Below are 18597 nucleotides of genomic sequence, written 5' to 3'. Positions count from 1 at the left end.
CTACCAAATTTAAGTTTGTACCAGTTGAAATGAACTAATAGAATTATTTATAGCATTTTCAAAACTGACCTGTTTATGCATTATAAAATGTGTTTGTATTATAGAAATGCATAATAAAAAGGGGTGGAAGTTGGGTTGAGTTGTGTTCTGATTGATTAGGACTAGAGTTGGTTCTTGTCCAATATGGGATGAAACTAATTTATTGGTTTGTGATCTCTAACTGTTATTACATATTTCTAAAACTCTGTCTCTCTCTAATTTAGCATTTTTTTACAGCCAATGAGCTGATAAATTTAGCATTGTTCTATATATAAAATCTTCCACAGATTGACCTCCTCCCAAGTTTATTGATAACCCTCACATATGTCCGAGGAAAACCATGGTTGAACTGATATGAAGGTCTGTCAGGGTAGTTCAGTTCAGGTCAAGTAATATTCTGCAACCAAGAAAATGAAAAGTTTGATAATTAATTTGATTGATTTATTAAATTTTTCCAATAACTAACAATTTATATTTCTACTTCATCATTAGTACATGGAAAACACATAAAAATCCTTTCAGAAAAAGAAAAAGAGAAAAACTCATAAGATTGAAGCTCAGCATTAACATTTTTTGTTTTATTTTTCAAGAAAATGCTCATTATTAATTGGAAGAGAAAGGAAAAGAAAAGAAGGCAGAGCAATATGTTAATGAAACAAACCTGAGATATGGTAAATGCAAGCTCATTATTCAATTGTGACATTTGGTATGTGACTAATCTTGTTCCAGTACTCCTCATTCCCACTCTCTTTCGGGTCGTACTTTTTGTTCACCAGAGGACAGTCATCTATCCATAAAGAGGTGAGGGAGGTTGGAAATCCTTCTTCTGACAATGTCTCCAACTCAAGGCATTCATGGATTTGAAGTGTTTGCAAGGAGGTGAGTTGTGTAAGTCCATTTTTGTCCAGGCCTTTAAGTTTTGAAAATCTCCATATTTCGAGATGGGAAATAGTGGTAGGCAGTAGCCCTTCCTCCGGAAAGGATTCCATGTCTTCTTCTCTTCCATCAATACGAAGAGAGGTAAGATGTGGAAATGTTTGCCTATTCCATTTCATCCTCAAAAATACATCACATGATATATCAAGCTCACACAAACTAACAGGAAGACCACCTTCACCTCCAGGGAAAGGCTCTATCAAAGGACAATCTGTGATATTGAAATGCTTTAAAGCCGAGAGGGAAGTCATCTTCTCTGGCAACCACCTCAATTTCGGGCATTTACTAATGTGGAACTCACTCAACTTGGGTGCAATAAGTCCACCATTTGGAAAAGATACAAAACTACCACAATCCTCGATAAAAAAAGATGTTAGTTCCTCAAGAGATTGCCCATTGGACATTAAGAGAGCTTCAAAATAGTGGCTGGATGCAATATAAAGAGTTTTGAGATTGGGAAATAAATCCATATCGAGAGATTTGAAGGATGATCCACAATTTCTTAAGTAAAGGTATTGAAGAGGAGGGTAATGGTAGAGTGGAGTGAGAGTACTAGAAGGCAAACATCCACCGAAAGTAGAAGTGGAACAAGGAATCCTTGGCTTTATTGCCTCGTACAATGACTCCCAATTCTCCAAATTCTTAATAATCATTTGTGTGACACATGGTAATTTTGGCAGACTTAACAAGGCACGCTTCTTGTGTCCTTGGATTTTCATATATGTTAATGAAGGAAGGAAGCGAGGCAAATCTCCGACGAGCTTAGGACAATCAAAGATATCAAGTGTTTTGAGCTTTCCATATGTTGTTGCCTCTTCAGTTTGCATTGAGTGCCATTGCTCCCATGATAACATGTTGCTGAAGCTTAATGTTTCCAATGATGAAAATGGCTTTCTCACAGAGCTGTTCCCATAAAACTCAGCACCCACCGTCACTACTGAGTTGCATTTTGAGATGGAAAGATCTTTTAGCAAAGGAAGTAGCCCAAAGGGTGGCAAATAGGAGCAATGCTTACATCCATCAAGCCTTACTTCAGCAATGTTGCTAAACGAATCATTCCCAACCCAATTTGGAAATTTTGTGCCTGGGTAATTACTAATTCTGAGTTGCTTTAACAATGTGTTTGGTGAAAGTATTTCAAGCACATCCTCTCCATGTTTTGGATCAACAACAACATCATTAACACCACTCCATGCCAAACTCAGTTTGTCAAGTTGCTTTTTCTCCATTACCTTGACTTGATTAATATTGACCACATTTTCTAACTTCTTAATGGAAAGCTCTCCGTGTAGACTTTGAAGTTCTGCCAACTCTTCCATTTTAGCGCCACTATCCTTCCCCACAACAAAAGTTGTCAATAGTTGGAGATCCCTCAATTTACTTATTTGACATGGCATCTCAACTAGGCTATCTCCACTGATAATAAGATGTCTCAAATTAATGAGATGATTCATATCTTTGGGAAGAGCTTCAAGTTGGTGACACTTTTCTAATTTCAGTGTTTGTAAATTGTATAATACAGTTACAGAGTTAGGCAACGTCACAATCATGGTGCAAGAAAGATCTAAATAGCGAAGATGTTTTAGTTCACCAATTGAATTAGATAGCTGAGTTATATAAAGACCACGGAAAGATAGAACTCTCAAACATTTCAACATAGATAGTAGATTCTGCACTACTTCCTTAGAAATATTGATTTCACAATACCTTGAACCTAATAATGTTAAAAAGGTTCGCAAATTTGTTGCTTCAAAATCATAGCTAGATACCTTGTTATCAGAAGAATGTTCCATAACACATCCGAGGTGACGAGTCTTCTTCTCAAATGTAACAATGTCTTCATTGTGCTCTAATAATGAACTATATTTTCCAGAAACAATTTTAGCCAAATCCACAAGAAGATCATGTATCACAAAACAAGATGAACCTCTCCTATCCCAAGATTTTACAAAAAATGACATAGATACTAAATCATCAAAATACTCACCGCCAACTTCTTCCATTCTTCTATTCCCCTTGGAGTGCATGACAAGATTTTCTGCCATCCATAATAAGACCAACTCTTCTCTTTGAAATTGATAGCCTTTTGGGAATATTGAACAAAAAGCGAAACACCCTTTCAAGTGTGGAGGAAGATAGTAGTAGCTCACTTCTAAGGCAGCAGGAAGGCTCTCTCTCCTTTCACGTGTAAGCTCCCAAATATTGTTCCTAGCAATTTTTTCCCATCTCCATACATCCAATGTTGATCTCAAGATGCCTCCTAGAACTTTTGCAGCTAAAGGTAAACCATTACATTTGTTGGAAATTTGTTTGCCAATAGTTTCTAATTTTGGGTTCTCAATAAACTTTCTTGAGTTGCCACTAGAAGCGTGCTTCACAAATAGTGCCCAACAATCATCTTTTGATAATTCTCTAAGATGATGTATATCAACAGTTCGAATGGTATCTGCAACTTTTCCATTTCTTGTTGTTACTAGTATTTTGCTGCCTTTTGCCCCACCATTAAAAGGCTTCATCACTTCTGTCCACTGAGCATAATCATCTTCCCAAACATCGTCTAAAACAATCAAAAACTTCTTTCCCATTAACTTATTTGACAAATTAACCTGAAGTGAATTCAAATTCATCTCATTAGCATCACCCGGGGCTAATTCTTGAAGGAGAGTTTTTGTCATAGCCGTGGAATCAAATTTATCTGAAACATACACCCAAGCTCTAGATTCAAACTTCTTCTTCACTTGTTCATTATTGAAAAGAGTTTGAGCAAGGGTAGTTTTCCCAATTCCACCCATTCCCACTATGGGAATGACACATATCTTCTCACTACTATCTTCGTCGGACATCAACAACTTCATCAAAGCATCTTCGTCCGTCTTTCTACCATAAAGTTCAGGTTCATCTGGTAGAGAAGTCTTCACACGTGAACTTTCTGATGGTTTCACCTCGACAACATTCTTTTCAAGATTCAAGTTTCCAATCTGATTGGCTAAGTACTCCAACCTCTTAAGAATCTCTTCCATATTGCCATTTCTTGCACGATCAATTGAATGAGAAGGCTTGGAGAAACAAGAGAGTAACTTACTAATTGCCTTTTGTTTTTCTTTCTTTGACTCATCAACTTTGTTGGGTTTCATAGCATCATATTCAATATCACCAAAGAAGTCCTCAGCATCATCAACAGCGTCCAGAAGATCGTCCAGCCACTTCTCCACAGCAGGGTTTTTGATTCTCTTGTTCTCCACTTCAAAGCGAACCGCAGCAAGAGAATTGAATGTTGATTTCAACTTGAAAAGCCTTTCATTTTCTCCATTGAAGAAGAAGTCTTTAACATAAGGAGAAGCAATCTTTTTCAGCAAAAGATCAAAGGAAGCAGAGAGAAAAGCACCAATCACAAGTTCAGCCATGTTTCACTTCACTTCAGTAGCTAGCTAGTTTGTTTCAGAAAAAAGCTTAGAGAGAAAATGGCAATGGAATATTGGAATGATAGCAAATATGAGAGAAGATGGTCAAAAAATCTTATCACATATGCCCCTGCTCTGTGGGGTACAACAACAGCCAAAACCATTATATTATATTATTCTTTTTTTAAAGATGTGTGTTTTTTTTCACATGCCATCCTTTTCAACTCAGGTAGGCCATCCTTGTTTAGACATATGGAACCACCAAATTAATTCCTTTCTCACTTGTAAGACTTTTGTGTTATTATTTTTAGTTCATAATTCCTATGTATCTTTTTATTTGTATAAGATTCTTATTCTTAATTGTATGAACATTGTTACAAAAAAGAAACTTAGGAAAATAAAAAAAATGGATGTGCTTCAATTTGAGCATGACCCACCATTATATATACTCTATTCTATATATAATTATAAAAAATTAAGTTTGTAGCATTTTCAAAACTGACCTTTTTATGCATTAAAACTGACCTTTTATGCATTAAAAAATGTGTTTGTATTATAGAAATGCATTAAAGAAAAAGTGGAAGTTGGGTTGAGTTGGTTCTTGTCCAATATGGGATGAAGTAATAATACATATATTGGTTTGTGATCTCTAACTGTTTGATAAAATGATTTTGTTCAGGATGTTCTTAATTGGCCAAACAAACTCCATTAAGAGGAAGAAGAACCATGAATCCATTTTTGAGTCTACTCAGACGATAAGGTAACAAAGCTTAAAACAAACACATGTTGTTGTTGTTATCATGATTGTTTGTTTTATTCAAATCTTATATTGTTATAATATTATGCTACAAACACACACTGAACAAAATAGAACAGAGTAAAATCTTCCTTTTAAACTGTGGATTTCATTGTAGAGTCGATCATAAGAAGAGACGAAGGTCACATGTCCATGAGTGGCCTCTTCCCAAGTTTATTCACAGCCCTCACTTATGGCCGAGTAAAACCGTGATTATAGAAAATTACACAAAAACGATGTAAAGGAAACATCTCAAACAACATGAATGATAGAAGAAAAACCAGACGATACTAAACACATAAACCAAACAAACAAAACAAGTCTAAACCAACCACGAATACTATAACAAACCAAATTACAATCTAACACAAACATTGCATGTTTCATGTTGTGGAAGCTATCTTTTTGCTGCCTTCCTAAAAAACCTCCCTGCATTAGAGATAGATTGAAGGTGAAAATCATGATCTGGCATAAGTGGTTAACCATTCATTGAAAAATATGTATATAAAGCTTTAAATTTTAATAAAATATCATCACACATTCATTGAAAAATAAAGAAAGAAAGCACAGTCTGAATTCCATGTATATAGAGAAAGTTGTGGGGTTCTCTATTAGTATCATAACACGTATTTACAGACATGTCAACGACTACACCGACACAGCTTAACTGAACGTGTGTACTAAGAATTCATTTCATGTTTGTATTGTTATAAGTATATGGTCAGTGGTAGTCATTGTTTTCATATATGATAGACATGTTAAGAATTTCTATTGGTTGTTGAATACATGCATATTCTGGATAACTCTTTGATGTTATGTGTGCACACTTGTTGATGCGAGCCAGTAGCTTAGTCTCGGTGCTATGATTGAGTGGATCCAGATCAGTAGTTATCCTCGTGTTATATGAATCTCAGATGTCTTGTTATGTATTATATTTGTATCCTGTTGATACAATATGATGCATAATAAGTTTTATGGACATTAGTGTTTCTTGAGATTTATGTGTGTTGACACTATTGCTTAGTGAGCACATATTGATGTAATTATGTAATCCAAGTAAGAGAATGTTAGAATATTTTATATGGACTTACATAATTAAGCGTTGCTCTCACTGTGTCGATAAGGATAACTGTATATTTATATGCATGGTATAGTGCCTATTATGTAATTGAAACCATAATAGCACCTTAATGGTTATGGATTGACCCATTAAATTATAATCTACCACCACTAGTATTATGAACCCAAAATATGTCAGAAATTTTGAGTGTAATTGATATATATATATATGATATATAATGGGTGGCATGAAATAGTATGATGGAATTGCTCTCAATAATCATTTTTGTCCATACTATTATATTTTGGATGCTTGGAAGGTTTGATAGTGATTCAAACATTGAAGAACCAATACTCAATGTTGAGGTATGTTTATGGTTACAATACAAGTTGAAACACTATTATGGCAAGTGTAATTACACAACAAAGACATAAAGAAAACATCTCAAACATCATTAATAATAAGAAAATAACCAGAAGAATACTAAAACACACAAACCAAACAAACAAAACAAGTGCAAACCAACCACAAATACTATTATATAACAAACTTGTTTCATGCCATAGAAGCTACCTCATTACTCATTTTGAAAAACAGCAAAAGCATATATTCAGATAAATAAAATAAAATAAACACACTTGAATTGGAAATTGTTCCATACCTCAAACAGATATTGGAAACTGTAATGAATAGACCATAAAACAAGGGATTCTTCTGCTAAGGTCTGTCAAAACAAATTGACCGATGAATTATTAACACTTGTTCATATATATGAATACGAGGTATCAAGTATATAAATAAAGATCTGATCTTTATTTTATTAAAAACAAAGATTTATTGAAAAGAAAGAAGGCAGAGTGAAGAAAAACAACAAAAACATCTCTACAGATTAGGAGCAGAGCAGAGCAGGTCCTATAGTATTATACATACATAAATAAAAAATAAGTAAAATGGAAGAACGATAAGTTAATCAAACAAACCTGAGATCATATGTGGTAAATGCAAGCTCAATTAGTAAATTGTGACATTGGGTATGTGACTAATCTTGTTCCAGTACTCCTCATTCCCACTCTCCTTCTGAGAGTACTTTTCTAAAACCAAAGGACAATCATATATCTCCAAAGAGGTCAGGGAGGTTGGGAACCCTTCTTCTGACAATGTCTCCAACTCAAGGCAGTTGAAGATCTCAAGTGTTTCCAAGTAGGTGAGTTGTGTAAGCCCATTTTTGTCCAGCCCTCTAAGTTTTGCAAAATCCTTGATACCAAGATGGGAAATAGTGGTAGGCAGTAGCCCTTCCTCCGGAAATGATTCCATATCTTCTTCATTACCATATCCAGAAATAGTAAGATGGATAAGATGGGGTAATGCTTGCCAATTCCATTTCATCCTCAAAAATTCATCATAGGATATAAAGAGTTCAGACAAACTAGCAGGCATACCATTTTCAGGCGAAGTCTCTATCAATGGACAACCTATGATTGTCAACGACTTTAGAGATGAGAGGGAAGTCATCTTCTCTGGCAACCACTTCAATTTAGGGCAATTAAAAATCTGCAAATCACTCAGCTTGGGAGCAATAAGTCCACCATTTGGGAAAGATACAAAACTACCACAATTCTCGATAAGTAAAAATGTTAGTTCCTCAAGAGATTTCCCATCTGACACTGAGATAGCTTCAAAGTAGTCGTTACATTCAATCTCAAGAGTTTTTAGATTAGGAAATAAATCCATATTGAGGGATTTGAAGGATGATCCACAAAACAACAATGTAAGAGACTGAAGAGGAGGGTAATGGTAGAGTGGAGTGAGAGTGGAACAAGGTTTTCTTGGCTTTATTGCCTCATACCATGACTCCAAATTCTCCAAATTCCAAATTTCCAAACTTATCAGTGAAGGAAGGAAGCGAGGCAGATCTCCGACGAGCTTAGAACAATTAACCATTTTAAGTGTTTTGAGCTTCCCATATGTTGTTGCTTCTTCAATTTGCATTGACTGCCATTTCTCCCATGATGGCATCTTACTAAAACTTAATGTTTCCAAGGATGAAAATGGCTTTCTTGCCAAACAATTCCCGTAAAACTCAGCACCCACTGTCACTACCGAATTGCATCTTGAGATGGAAAGATGTTTTAGCAAAGGAAGTTGCCCAAAGGGTGGCAAATAGGAGCAATGCTCACAATCATAAAGAGTTACTTTAGTAATGTTGCTAAAAAAATCATTCCCAACCCAATTTGGAAATATTTTGCCAGGATAGTAGATAATCTCGAGCTCTTTCAATGTTTTGTTAGGTGAAAGCATTTCAAGCACACCCTCTCCATGTTTTGGATCAACAACATCCTCATTAACACTCCATTCCAACGTCAATTTCTCAAGTTGATTCTTTTCTTGTACATTTACTTGAACCGGTGCTTTTGCAATATTGACCACATTTTCTAACTTCTTAATGGAAAGCTTTCCGTGTAGACTATGAAGTTTTTCCAACTCTTCTATTTTAGCCCCACTACCCTTCCCCACAACAAAAGTTGTCAATGTTTGGAGATTCGTCAGTTTACTTATTTGACATGGCATCTCAACTAGGCTATTTCCACTAATAATAAGATGTCTCAAATTAATGAGACGATGCATATCTTTGGGTAAAGCTTCAAGTCGGTGACAATTTTCTAATTTCAGTATTTGTAAATTGTATAATACAGTTACAGATTCAGGCAGTGTCACAATCTCGGTGAAAGAAACATCTAAATAGCGAAGATGTTTCAGCTCACCAATTGAATTAGATAACCAATCCATATGATGAAGATCACGAAAAGATAGGACTCTCAAACATTTCAACATCGATAGCAGATTCTGCACTACTTCGTTAGAAAAAATTATTTCAGATGAACTTGAACCTAATAATGTTAAAAAGGTTCGCAAACGTGTGGCTCCAAAATCATAGCTAGCTATCTTATTATCAGCATAAAGTTCCTTGACACATCCAAGGTGACGTGTCTTCTTCTCAAGCCTATCAATGTTGTCAGTTTGCTCCAACAAACAACTGTATTTTCCAGAAATAGTTCTGGCCAAATCAACTATAAGATCATGCATAACAAAACAAGACCCCCCCCACTTACTCGGTTGCAAAAATGAGAAAGATACTAAATCATCAAAATACTCACGACCAACTTCTTCGATTCTCCTATTCCTCTTGGAATACTGCACAAGGTTTTCAGCCATCCATATTAACACCAACTCCTCTCTTTTAAATTCATAGCCTTTTGGGAATATTGAACAATAAGAAAAACACCCTTTCAAGTATGGAGGAAGATAAAAATAGCTTACTTCTAATGCAGCTGGAAGACTCTCACTTCTTTTATCTTGGAGCTCCCAAAGATTACTATTGGCTATTTGTTTCCATTTCTCAGCATCATCTGTTGATCTCAAGAGGCCTCCTAGAACTTTGGCAGCTAAAGGCAAACCGTTACATTTTTTAGCGATTACTCTGCCAAAACGTTCTAATTCAAGATTTCCACAAGATGCGTGCTTTGCAAATAGTTTCCAACACTCATCTTCTGTTAATTCACTAAGATGGTGTGCATCAACAGTTCGAATGGTATCTGCAACTTTTCGATTTCTTGTTGTTACTATTATTTTGCTGCCTCGTGCCCCACTGTTGAAAGGCTTTATCAATTCTGTCCACTGAACATAATCATCTTTCCAAAAATCGTCTAAAACAATCAAAAACTTCTTTCCGGTTAACTTCTTTGTCAAATTAACTTGAAGTAAATTAAAATCCATGTCACTTGAAGTTTCACTCGGAGCAACTTGTTGAAGAATGCTTTTTGTCACAGCCATGGCATCAAATTTATCAGACACATACACCCATGCCTTAGGTTCAAACATCTTTGTCACTCCTTCATTGTTGAAAAGTGTTTGAGCAAGGGTAGTTTTTCCGACCCCTCCCATTCCACATATTGGAATGACACATATCTTTGAACTACCTACATCATCGGACATCAACAACTTCATCAAAGCATCTTCGTCAGTCTTTCTACCGTATAATTCAGGTTCATCTGGCAGAGAAGTCTTCGCACGTGAGCTTTCAGATGGTTTCACCTCACCAACATTCTTTTCAAGATTCAACTTTCCGATCTGATCGGCTAAGTGCTCCAACCTCTTAAGAATCGCTTCCATCTTGGCATTCCTTTCACAATCAGCTGAATTAGAAGGTTTAGAGCAACAACTGAGTAACTTGCTAATTGCCTTTCGTTTTTCTTTCTTCAACTCGACATTCTTGGGTTTCATAGCATCATATTCAATATCGCCAAAGAAGTCCTCAGCATCATCGACAGCATCCAGAAGATTGTCCAGCCACTTCTCCACAGCAGGGTTTTTGATTCTTTTGTTCTCCACCTCAATGCAAACCGCAGCAAGACAATTGAAGGTTGACTTCAACTTGAAAAGCCTCTCAGAAACAACAGATGAACTTTCGTTTTTCCCCTTGAAGAAGAAGTCCTCAACATAAGGGGACGTAATCTTTTCCAGCAAAAAATCAAAGGAAGCAGAGAGAAAAGCTTCAATCACAAGTTCAGCCATGCTTTAATTCAGTACTTCAGTAGCTCAGCTGTTGCAGTACTGTAACAATAAAAGTACAGAGAAAGCTTAGAGAGCAAATGGCAATGGAAGAGGAATGGAATAATCTTAGCACATATGCCACTGCCCAGTGGAGTACAAACCTCTCATAATCAATCACACTTTTACAAAAGTAGAAAATAATCAAGAAAAGAGAAATAGATAAGACTTTTATTCACCAAGGTTCATGTATTCACCTAATTATCAATATTATTTGCCTCTGAATATACTAAATGAATAATCAATAGTAATTGAATAATGATATCACAAAAAGAAAATAAATATACAGTGTGAGTTTGTGAGGAAAAGATAGAGCAAATAAAAGTAATATTCTTTGGCTTATTCTCAGCAAATAATTGGTTTGGTAGGCCATTTGTGTTTCTTATTCACTTTTCTCTCAATGCAAAACAGCTCACTCACTCAATCAGCTGTGTTTGCTATTCACTTAGTTAGATTATATTGCAAAAACAAAATACAAATTAAAGTCATTAATGAACAATAATACAACATTACATTTTTCATTCAAGCTTAAGCTTTTGATTAGTTTTATAGCTGGAGAACTTGACTACTAATCTAAGGAGAAAAACCAAAGGAAAGGACAATCATAAAAACCAAGGCATTAATGAGCATTCTGAAGTGAATTATTTTGGTCATTAAATCTGGAAACAATAGACATTTCAACATCTGAAATACTTCACTTAAAAATTCCAACATAGCAAAACAAACCAAATTGTAAAATACTTGAATCTCAATACTTGTGTTATCTCAGAAATAAGGACTGCCAACTCCTTTTATACAATCCATAATTCCACATAAATCAATGCAACTCTTGGAGGGCCGTACGCAAGGTTTAGAGGGAAGGAAGCTAGTAGAGCATCAGCTCTCGTTTCTTTCAAGCCTCAAGACATGAATGACAGTCTTGATGATTTGGGTGCTGATGAGCTTCATGTTTTGGAGGATAAGTTCATCCACAAGTATCCCAAGGTTGGGAAGCTTGTCAAACAGTGAATCCTAACCGAGGAACTTATGTGAGCTGCTGCAAATTATTCAACTAATCCAATTTAATGGGAATGATTTGATCTTCTTGTGTAATTGTAATTAACATTTTTATGAGTATAACAATGTATTGAGAAACTTGGGAGCAAGTTATTCCATTGCACCATTTTAACCCATTTTACCATTCATTTTTAGCACCAATGCAATGCCCATCTTAGAATCAACATTAATGACTTCAAGTTTAATATTAGTTCCAATCTAAAATGACTTAAAAAGTTTAAAAATTGACCCACACAATCTACTGAGTTTTGTATAACAACCAAAATCACTTTCTAACTCCCACTTTTTAACAACCAATGAGCTGATAACTATCTCCTGTCCTGGCTGCAATTAAACCAGTAAGTACATTACTTATACTCTTTTTTTCATTGTAGAGTTGACCATAGGAAGAGAAGAGATGAAGGTCACATGTCCACAAGTGACCTCCTCCCAACTTTATTATCTGATAGCCCTCACTTAATTATGGCCGAGGAAAACCGTGGTTACATACAGCTATGATAGACACTGTATAGCAAATTACAGAACAACCATATAAAAAAAACATGTGAACATAGCAGTATGTTATTGATTGATAGAATAGAATTACAATGGAAAATGAGTTATATACAAGTAGGCTAGCTTAGCTACATGTTAATAATGAGTAAGTAAAAGAAGTAACAGAAAGTAACTAACTAGAATACATAGCTGTATCATATATATGCTCATTTTCTCTCTTTAAACACCTTCAACTGAGCTGGAAACAATGACCGTGTCAGAATATCACCAAGTGACAATGAATTTCTATGTGCTTGGTTCTCTCATGGAAAACGGGATCAACTTTAAACTCTTTGAGGACAGATAAGAGCCAAACAATTTCAGAAGCAGTAAGTATTGGCCATTGCCTTATATTCTGCTTCAGCTAATTAATGACCTTCAAAACGGTATCGTGTTTCTTACTTTTCCAAGATATCATAGACTTTGTCAAGGAAAATGCATACCCCTCAATTAAAAATTAATGGGAGCTGCTGTTTGGTTTGGTTTGGATTGTATGATCAAGCAATTGAGACTTGGGAGGGTAGGCCACCAATCTTGTAAAAGCCACTCTCATTGGGCAGAGGACAATTACATGCATCCAAAGAGGTGAGGTGAGTTGTCTAAGCCCAAACGGCTTAGAGAAACAAGTGAGTAACTTACTAATGGCCTTTTGTTTTTCTTTCTTTGACTCGTCAACTTTGTTGGGTTTCATAGCATCGTATTCAATATCGCCAAAGAAGTCCTCCGCATCATCAACAACATCCAGAGGATCGTCCAGCCACTTCTCCACAGCAGGGTTTTTGATTCTCTTGTTCTCCACTTCGAACCGAATTGCAGCAAGAGAATTGAAGGTTGACTTCAACTTGAAAAGCCTCTCAGAAACAACAGAAGAAGTTTCATTTTTTCCCTTAAATAAAAATTCCTCAACATAAGGAGAAGCAATCTTTTCCAGCAAAAAATCAAAGGAAGTAGAGGGAAAGGCTCCAATCACAAGTTCAGCCATGGTTTTAATTCACTTCAGTAGCTCAGTTGTTGCAGTACTTTTACTATAAGAATTCAATAAAAAGCTTAGAGAGAAAATGATAATAGTATTAAATGTTATTGTATGATCATAAAAGCTTATCAGATATGCCACTGCCCACTGACCGCTCACTATTATTTTACAGAGTGAATTTGTGAGGAAAAGTTAAAGCAAATAGAAGTAATATTGTTTGGCTTATTTTTCAGACAAACTTTTGGTCTCATCAAATACTTTTTCTTTCTTGGTCTCATCAAACACTTTTTCTCTGGTCACAAAACAGCTCACTCAATCTCATTTAGCTGTGTTTAATCTCACCTTAGTATTTATACTTTATCACTAGTAAAGTGAAAACACATAATGTATATATTTTATTGTGGAATAACACTTTTGCATATTTTGAATTGAAGCATTTTGATTTAATAGTGTGAATCCAAAGTGTAAAAATTTATAGGTCCATTGATTCATTTAGAAAGAAAGAAAGAAAGAAGATACTCTTTTAAAGTCTGACTTCTGATATGAAGAAGAAAAACAACAAAAACATCTCAACAGATTACAAGTAGCTCCTATCACACATACATACCTCAATCATAATCAACTGGATCAGTTGTTGTGTGGATTATTAGGATGTTAGCCTTAGAATTTGACATTTGGTATGTGACTAATCTTGGTCCAGTACTCCTCATTCCCACTCTCCTTGGGGTCGTACTTTTTCTTTACAAGAGGACAATATTTTATGGTTAAAGAAGTGAGGGAGGCTGGAAATCCTTCTTCTGACAATGTTTGCAACTCGGGGCAAAACAAGATTGAAAGTGTTTGCAACGAGGTGAGTTGTCCGAGCCCATTTTTGTCTAAACCTCTAAGTTCTGAAAATCCCCATATTTCAAGAGAGGTAATAGTGGTAGGTAGTAGCCCTTTCACCGGGAATGATTCTACATCTTCACTAAAATTTCCACCAATAGAAAGATTGGTAAGATGGGGTAATGTTTGGCAATTGCATTTCATCCTCTGAAATACATCACATGATATTTCAAGCGTAGACAAACTAACAGGCAGACCACCTTCACCTTTAGGGAAAGTCTCCATCAAAGGACAATCTACGATTGCCAATGACTCTAATGATAGGAGGGAAGTCATCTTCTTTGGCAACCACTTCAATTTAGAGCAATCGCGAATGATAAACTCACTCAGCTTGGGAGCAATAAGTCCACCATCTGGGAAAGATACAAAATTGTTACAACCTCGGATAGTTAAAGATGTTAGTTCCTCTAGAGATTTCCCATCGGACATTGAGACAACTTCAATATGGTGGCTGAAAGCAATTTCAAGAGTTTTGAGATTGGGAAACAAATCCATATTGAGAGATCTAAACGATGACCCGCAAGACAACAAACGAAGCTCCTGAAGAGTGGAAGGGAAACATCCTGTAGAACTGGAAGAAGGATTTGTTGGATTTGTTGCCTTGTACAATATATCTGAATTCTCCAAGTGATGAATTCTCATTTTTGTGACACATGGTAATCTTGGGAGACTTAATAATGAATGTTCCTCATGTCCTACAATTCTAATATATGCTAATGAAGGAAGGAAGCGAGGCAAATCTCTGATGAGCTTAGGACAATGATTGATCGTAAGTGTTTTGAGCTTCCCATATGTTGTTGCTTCTTCAGTTTGCATTGAATGCCATTGCTCCCATGATGACATGTTGCTGAAGCTTAATGTTTCCAATGATGAAAATGGCTTTCTAGCAGAACTATTCCCGTAAAACTCAGCTCCCACTGTCACTACCGAACTGAATTCTGAAATGTAAAGATCTTTTAGGAAAGGAAGTTGCCCAAAGGGTGGCAAACTAGAGCAATGCCTACAACCATCAAGCCTTACTTCATAAATGTTGCTAAATGAATCATTCCCAACCCAGTTTGGAAATTTTGTGCCCGGGTAATTAAGAATTTTGAGCTGCTTCAACTTTGTGTTAGGTGCAAGCATTTCTAACACACTCTCTTCATGTTTTTGATCAACAACAACATTATTCACACTCCATGCCAAATTCAATTTCTCAAGTTGATTCTTATTCAGAAGATTGACTTGATTGGATACTTTTGTAATATTGACCACATTTTCTAACTTCTTAATGGAAAGTTCTCCACGTAGACATTGAAAAACTGCCAACTCTTCTATTGTTGCGCCACTATTCTTCCCCACAACAAAAGTTGTCAACATTTGGAGATTCCTCAATTTACTTATTTGACTTGGCATCTCAACTAGTCTACTTCCACTTACAATAAGATGCCTCAAATTAATGAGACGATGCATATCTTTAGGCCAAGTTTTAAGTCGATGACAATTTTCTAACTTCAATGTCTGTAAATTGTATAATACACTTACAGATTCGGGCAACATCACAATCTTCGTGCCAGAAAGATCTAAATAGCGAAGATGTTTTAGTTCACCAATTGAATCAGATAACTCAGTTATATGAAGACCACAGAAAGATAGAACTCTCAAACATTTCAACATCGGTAGCAAATTCTCCACTACTTCCTTGGAAATATTGACTTCAAAAAATCTTGAACCTAATGTTAAAAAGGTTCGTAAACGAGTAGCTTCAAAATCATAGCTAGATATCTTGTTATCAGTATAAAGTTCCTTGACACATCCAAGGTGACGTGTCTTCTTCTCAAGCTTATCAATGTCCCCATTTTGCTCTAACAAACAACATCTGTATTTTCCAGATATAGTTCTAGCCAAATCAACAATAAGATCATCCATGACAAATGATGTACCACTCCAGGTCTTTGTCTTTACAAAAAATGACATGGATACTAAATCATCAAAATACTCACAGCCAACTTCTTCCATTTTTCTACTCTTTTCAAAATGTTGCACAAGATTTTCAGCCATCCATATTAAGACCAAGTCCTCTCTTCGAAATTCATAGCCTTTTGGGAATATTGAACAATAAGAAAAACACCCTTTCAAGTGTGGGGGGAGATAGTAGTAGCTCAATTCCAAAACAGCTGGAACAATTTTGCTCCTTTCATGTGTTAGCTCCCAAATATTATTATTTGCTATTTGTTCCCATCTCTCAGCATCCCATGTTGATCTCAAGAGACCTCCAAGAACTTTAGCAGCTAAAGGTAAACCATTACATTTCTTGGAAATTTCTTTGCCGATCCTTTCTAATTTTGGGTTCACAATAAACATTCTAGAGTTGCCACTAGAAGCATGCTTCACAAATAGTGCCCAACACTCATCTTCTGATAATTCTCTAAGATGGTGCGTATCAACAGTTCGAATGATATCCGCAACTTTTTCATTTCTTGTTGTTACCATTATTTTGCTGCCTCTTGCACCGTCTTTGAAAGGCTTCATCATGTCTGTCCACTGAACATAATCATCTTCCCAAACATCATCTAGAACAATCAAAAACTTCTTTCCCTTTAACTTATTTGACAAATTAATCTGAAGTGAATTCAAATTCATGTCACTGCAAGCATTACCCGGGGCTACTTCTTGAAGGAGAGTTTTTGTCACAGCTATGGCATCAAATTTATCAGACACATACACCCATGTCTTAAGTTCAAACATCTTTGTCACTCCTTCATTGTTGAAAAGGGTTTGAGCAAGGGTAGTTTTCCCAATCCCACCCATTCCCACTATGGGAATGACACATATCTTCTCACTACTATCTTCATCTGACATCAACAACTTCATCAAAGCCTCTTCGTCAGTCTTTCTACCATATAGTTCAGGTTCATCTGGTAGAGAAGTCTTTGCACGTGAACTTTCTAAAGGTTTCATCTCGACAACATTCTTTTCAAGATTCAAGTTTCCAATCTGATTGGCTAAGTACTCCAACCTCTTAAGAATCTCTTCCATATTAGCATTCCTTACACGATTAGTTGAATTGGAAGATTTAGAGAAACGAGAGAGTAACTTACTAATTGTCTTCCTTTTTGCTTTCTTTGACTCATCAGCTTTGCCAGGTTTCATAGCATCGTATGCAATATCGCCAAAGTAGTCTTCAGCATCATCAACAGCATCCAGAAGATCGTCCAGCCACTTCTCCACAGCAGGGTTTTTGATTCTCTTGTTTTCCACCTCAAATCGAACCGCAGCAAGAGTATTGAAGGTTGACTTCAACTTGAAAAGCCTCTCAAAAACAGCACTTTCATTTTTTCCTTTGAAGAAGAGCTCTTCAGCATATGGAGATGCAATCTTTTCAAGCAAAAAATCAAAAGAAGCAGAGATAACAGCACCGATCACAAGCTCAGTCATCGGTAACAAGCTCAGTTACTACACACAATAGTCAAAGATTCAGAGAGGAAGCTCTATAGGAGAGACTGAGAGCAAAAGAGTAGTCAAAGAATGAGGTAAGTAATGGAAACGATGGTATCTAATGCTTCTTTTGATTTCAATGTTATAATATTTTATTGCCATATAAATTATGGTAATCAGATTAGCACATGCTTACTTCTTCTTTTCTATTCATCCAATGCTATTTAATTTGACAGTATTTGTACAATTAACTATATAATATTGACTGAGTGTCTCCTTGATTTGTTTGTCTTCTTGTTATTATAAAACACTATTTTACTGCCTTTGCAAATGGTCCCAAAGTTCTAATTTATAGACAAACTTATTATATTTATTAATGTTTGTTAATTTTGATCTTTTAATGAATTCCATTACAATAATATTGTTTATTAGTAGACTCATGATTCTAACAATAGTGAATATAATAAGTAAATTTTAAACCTTCTCTAATTTGATGATGAAGATAGAGATTGTTGTCAAGAGGCAGAGATGATAACTAATTAACTAATTCCACTTTGTATTTAACTGAATAAATAAATATTAATAACTATATTATTTCGATTTTTATATTTTAAATAATTGGGCAATGCATGTGTGAAAAGTAGGATTTGACCAATATTAAATTTGAAAGTTCTATAAAAATTTACAATTCCAAGTTTATCGATTTGAGCACCAAACCAAATCAGTAAGTAATTAAGAAAAAATTAAGAGTTTACTTATTTGGTTTGAGTTGTGGCCATGATCTTAATTGGCTGGTAAATTAATCACTCAATTTATTTTGTGAGAAAACACAATAAACCAGATTACTAATTTTTTTAGTAGTTATTGTTGGTAGCACTTGTAACAAGAGCAT

At 35.5% G+C, this 18597-nt stretch overlaps 3 protein-coding genes across 3 annotated transcripts; all 3 read right to left on the bottom strand.

Annotated features, from left to right (window-relative positions):
- Positions 1–30: 30 nt before the first annotated feature.
- Positions 31–4509, bottom strand: LOC115722668 (putative disease resistance protein RGA4). Its single transcript, XM_030651935.2, has 2 exons — positions 701–4509; positions 31–436 (listed from the first exon to the last, which is right to left on the bottom strand). Exon 1 carries the CDS (start codon positions 4377–4379, stop codon positions 726–728), a length of 3654 nt encoding a protein of 1217 aa, XP_030507795.2. The 5' UTR covers positions 4380–4509; the 3' UTR covers positions 31–436; positions 701–725.
- A 2238-nt stretch (positions 4510–6747) lies between these two features.
- On the bottom strand, positions 6748–10939 carry LOC115722667 (putative disease resistance protein At3g14460). The gene is made up of 2 exons (XM_061104376.1): positions 7213–10939; positions 6748–6956 (listed from the first exon to the last, which is right to left on the bottom strand). The coding sequence occupies exon 1, from the start codon at positions 10802–10804 to the stop codon at positions 7244–7246; it is 3561 nt and encodes a 1186-aa protein (XP_060960359.1). The 5' UTR covers positions 10805–10939; the 3' UTR covers positions 6748–6956; positions 7213–7243.
- Positions 10940–14063: 3124 nt separating this feature from the next.
- On the bottom strand, positions 14064–17705 carry LOC115724023 (putative disease resistance protein At3g14460). Its single transcript, XM_030653479.2, has one exon. The coding sequence runs from the start codon at positions 17703–17705 to the stop codon at positions 14064–14066; it is 3642 nt and encodes a 1213-aa protein (XP_030509339.2).
- Positions 17706–18597: the final 892 nt, after the last annotated feature.

This window comes from Cannabis sativa, chromosome 9 (genome assembly GCF_029168945.1).
Source record: "Cannabis sativa cultivar Pink pepper isolate KNU-18-1 chromosome 9, ASM2916894v1, whole genome shotgun sequence".
Classification (NCBI taxonomy): domain Eukaryota; kingdom Viridiplantae; phylum Streptophyta; class Magnoliopsida; order Rosales; family Cannabaceae; genus Cannabis; species Cannabis sativa.
This window is presented reverse-complemented; position numbering and strand designations above follow the sequence as displayed.

What these genes read in the sequence shown, in the direction of transcription:
- LOC115722668 (XM_030651935.2), bottom strand. Translation starts at nt 4,379, where the DNA reads ATGGCTGAACTTGTGATTGGTGCTTTTCTCTCTGCTTCCTTTGATCTT.
- LOC115722667 (XM_061104376.1), bottom strand. Translation starts at nt 10,804, where the DNA reads ATGGCTGAACTTGTGATTGAAGCTTTTCTCTCTGCTTCCTTTGATTTT.
- LOC115724023 (XM_030653479.2), bottom strand. Translation starts at nt 17,705, where the DNA reads ATGACTGAGCTTGTGATCGGTGCTGTTATCTCTGCTTCTTTTGATTTT.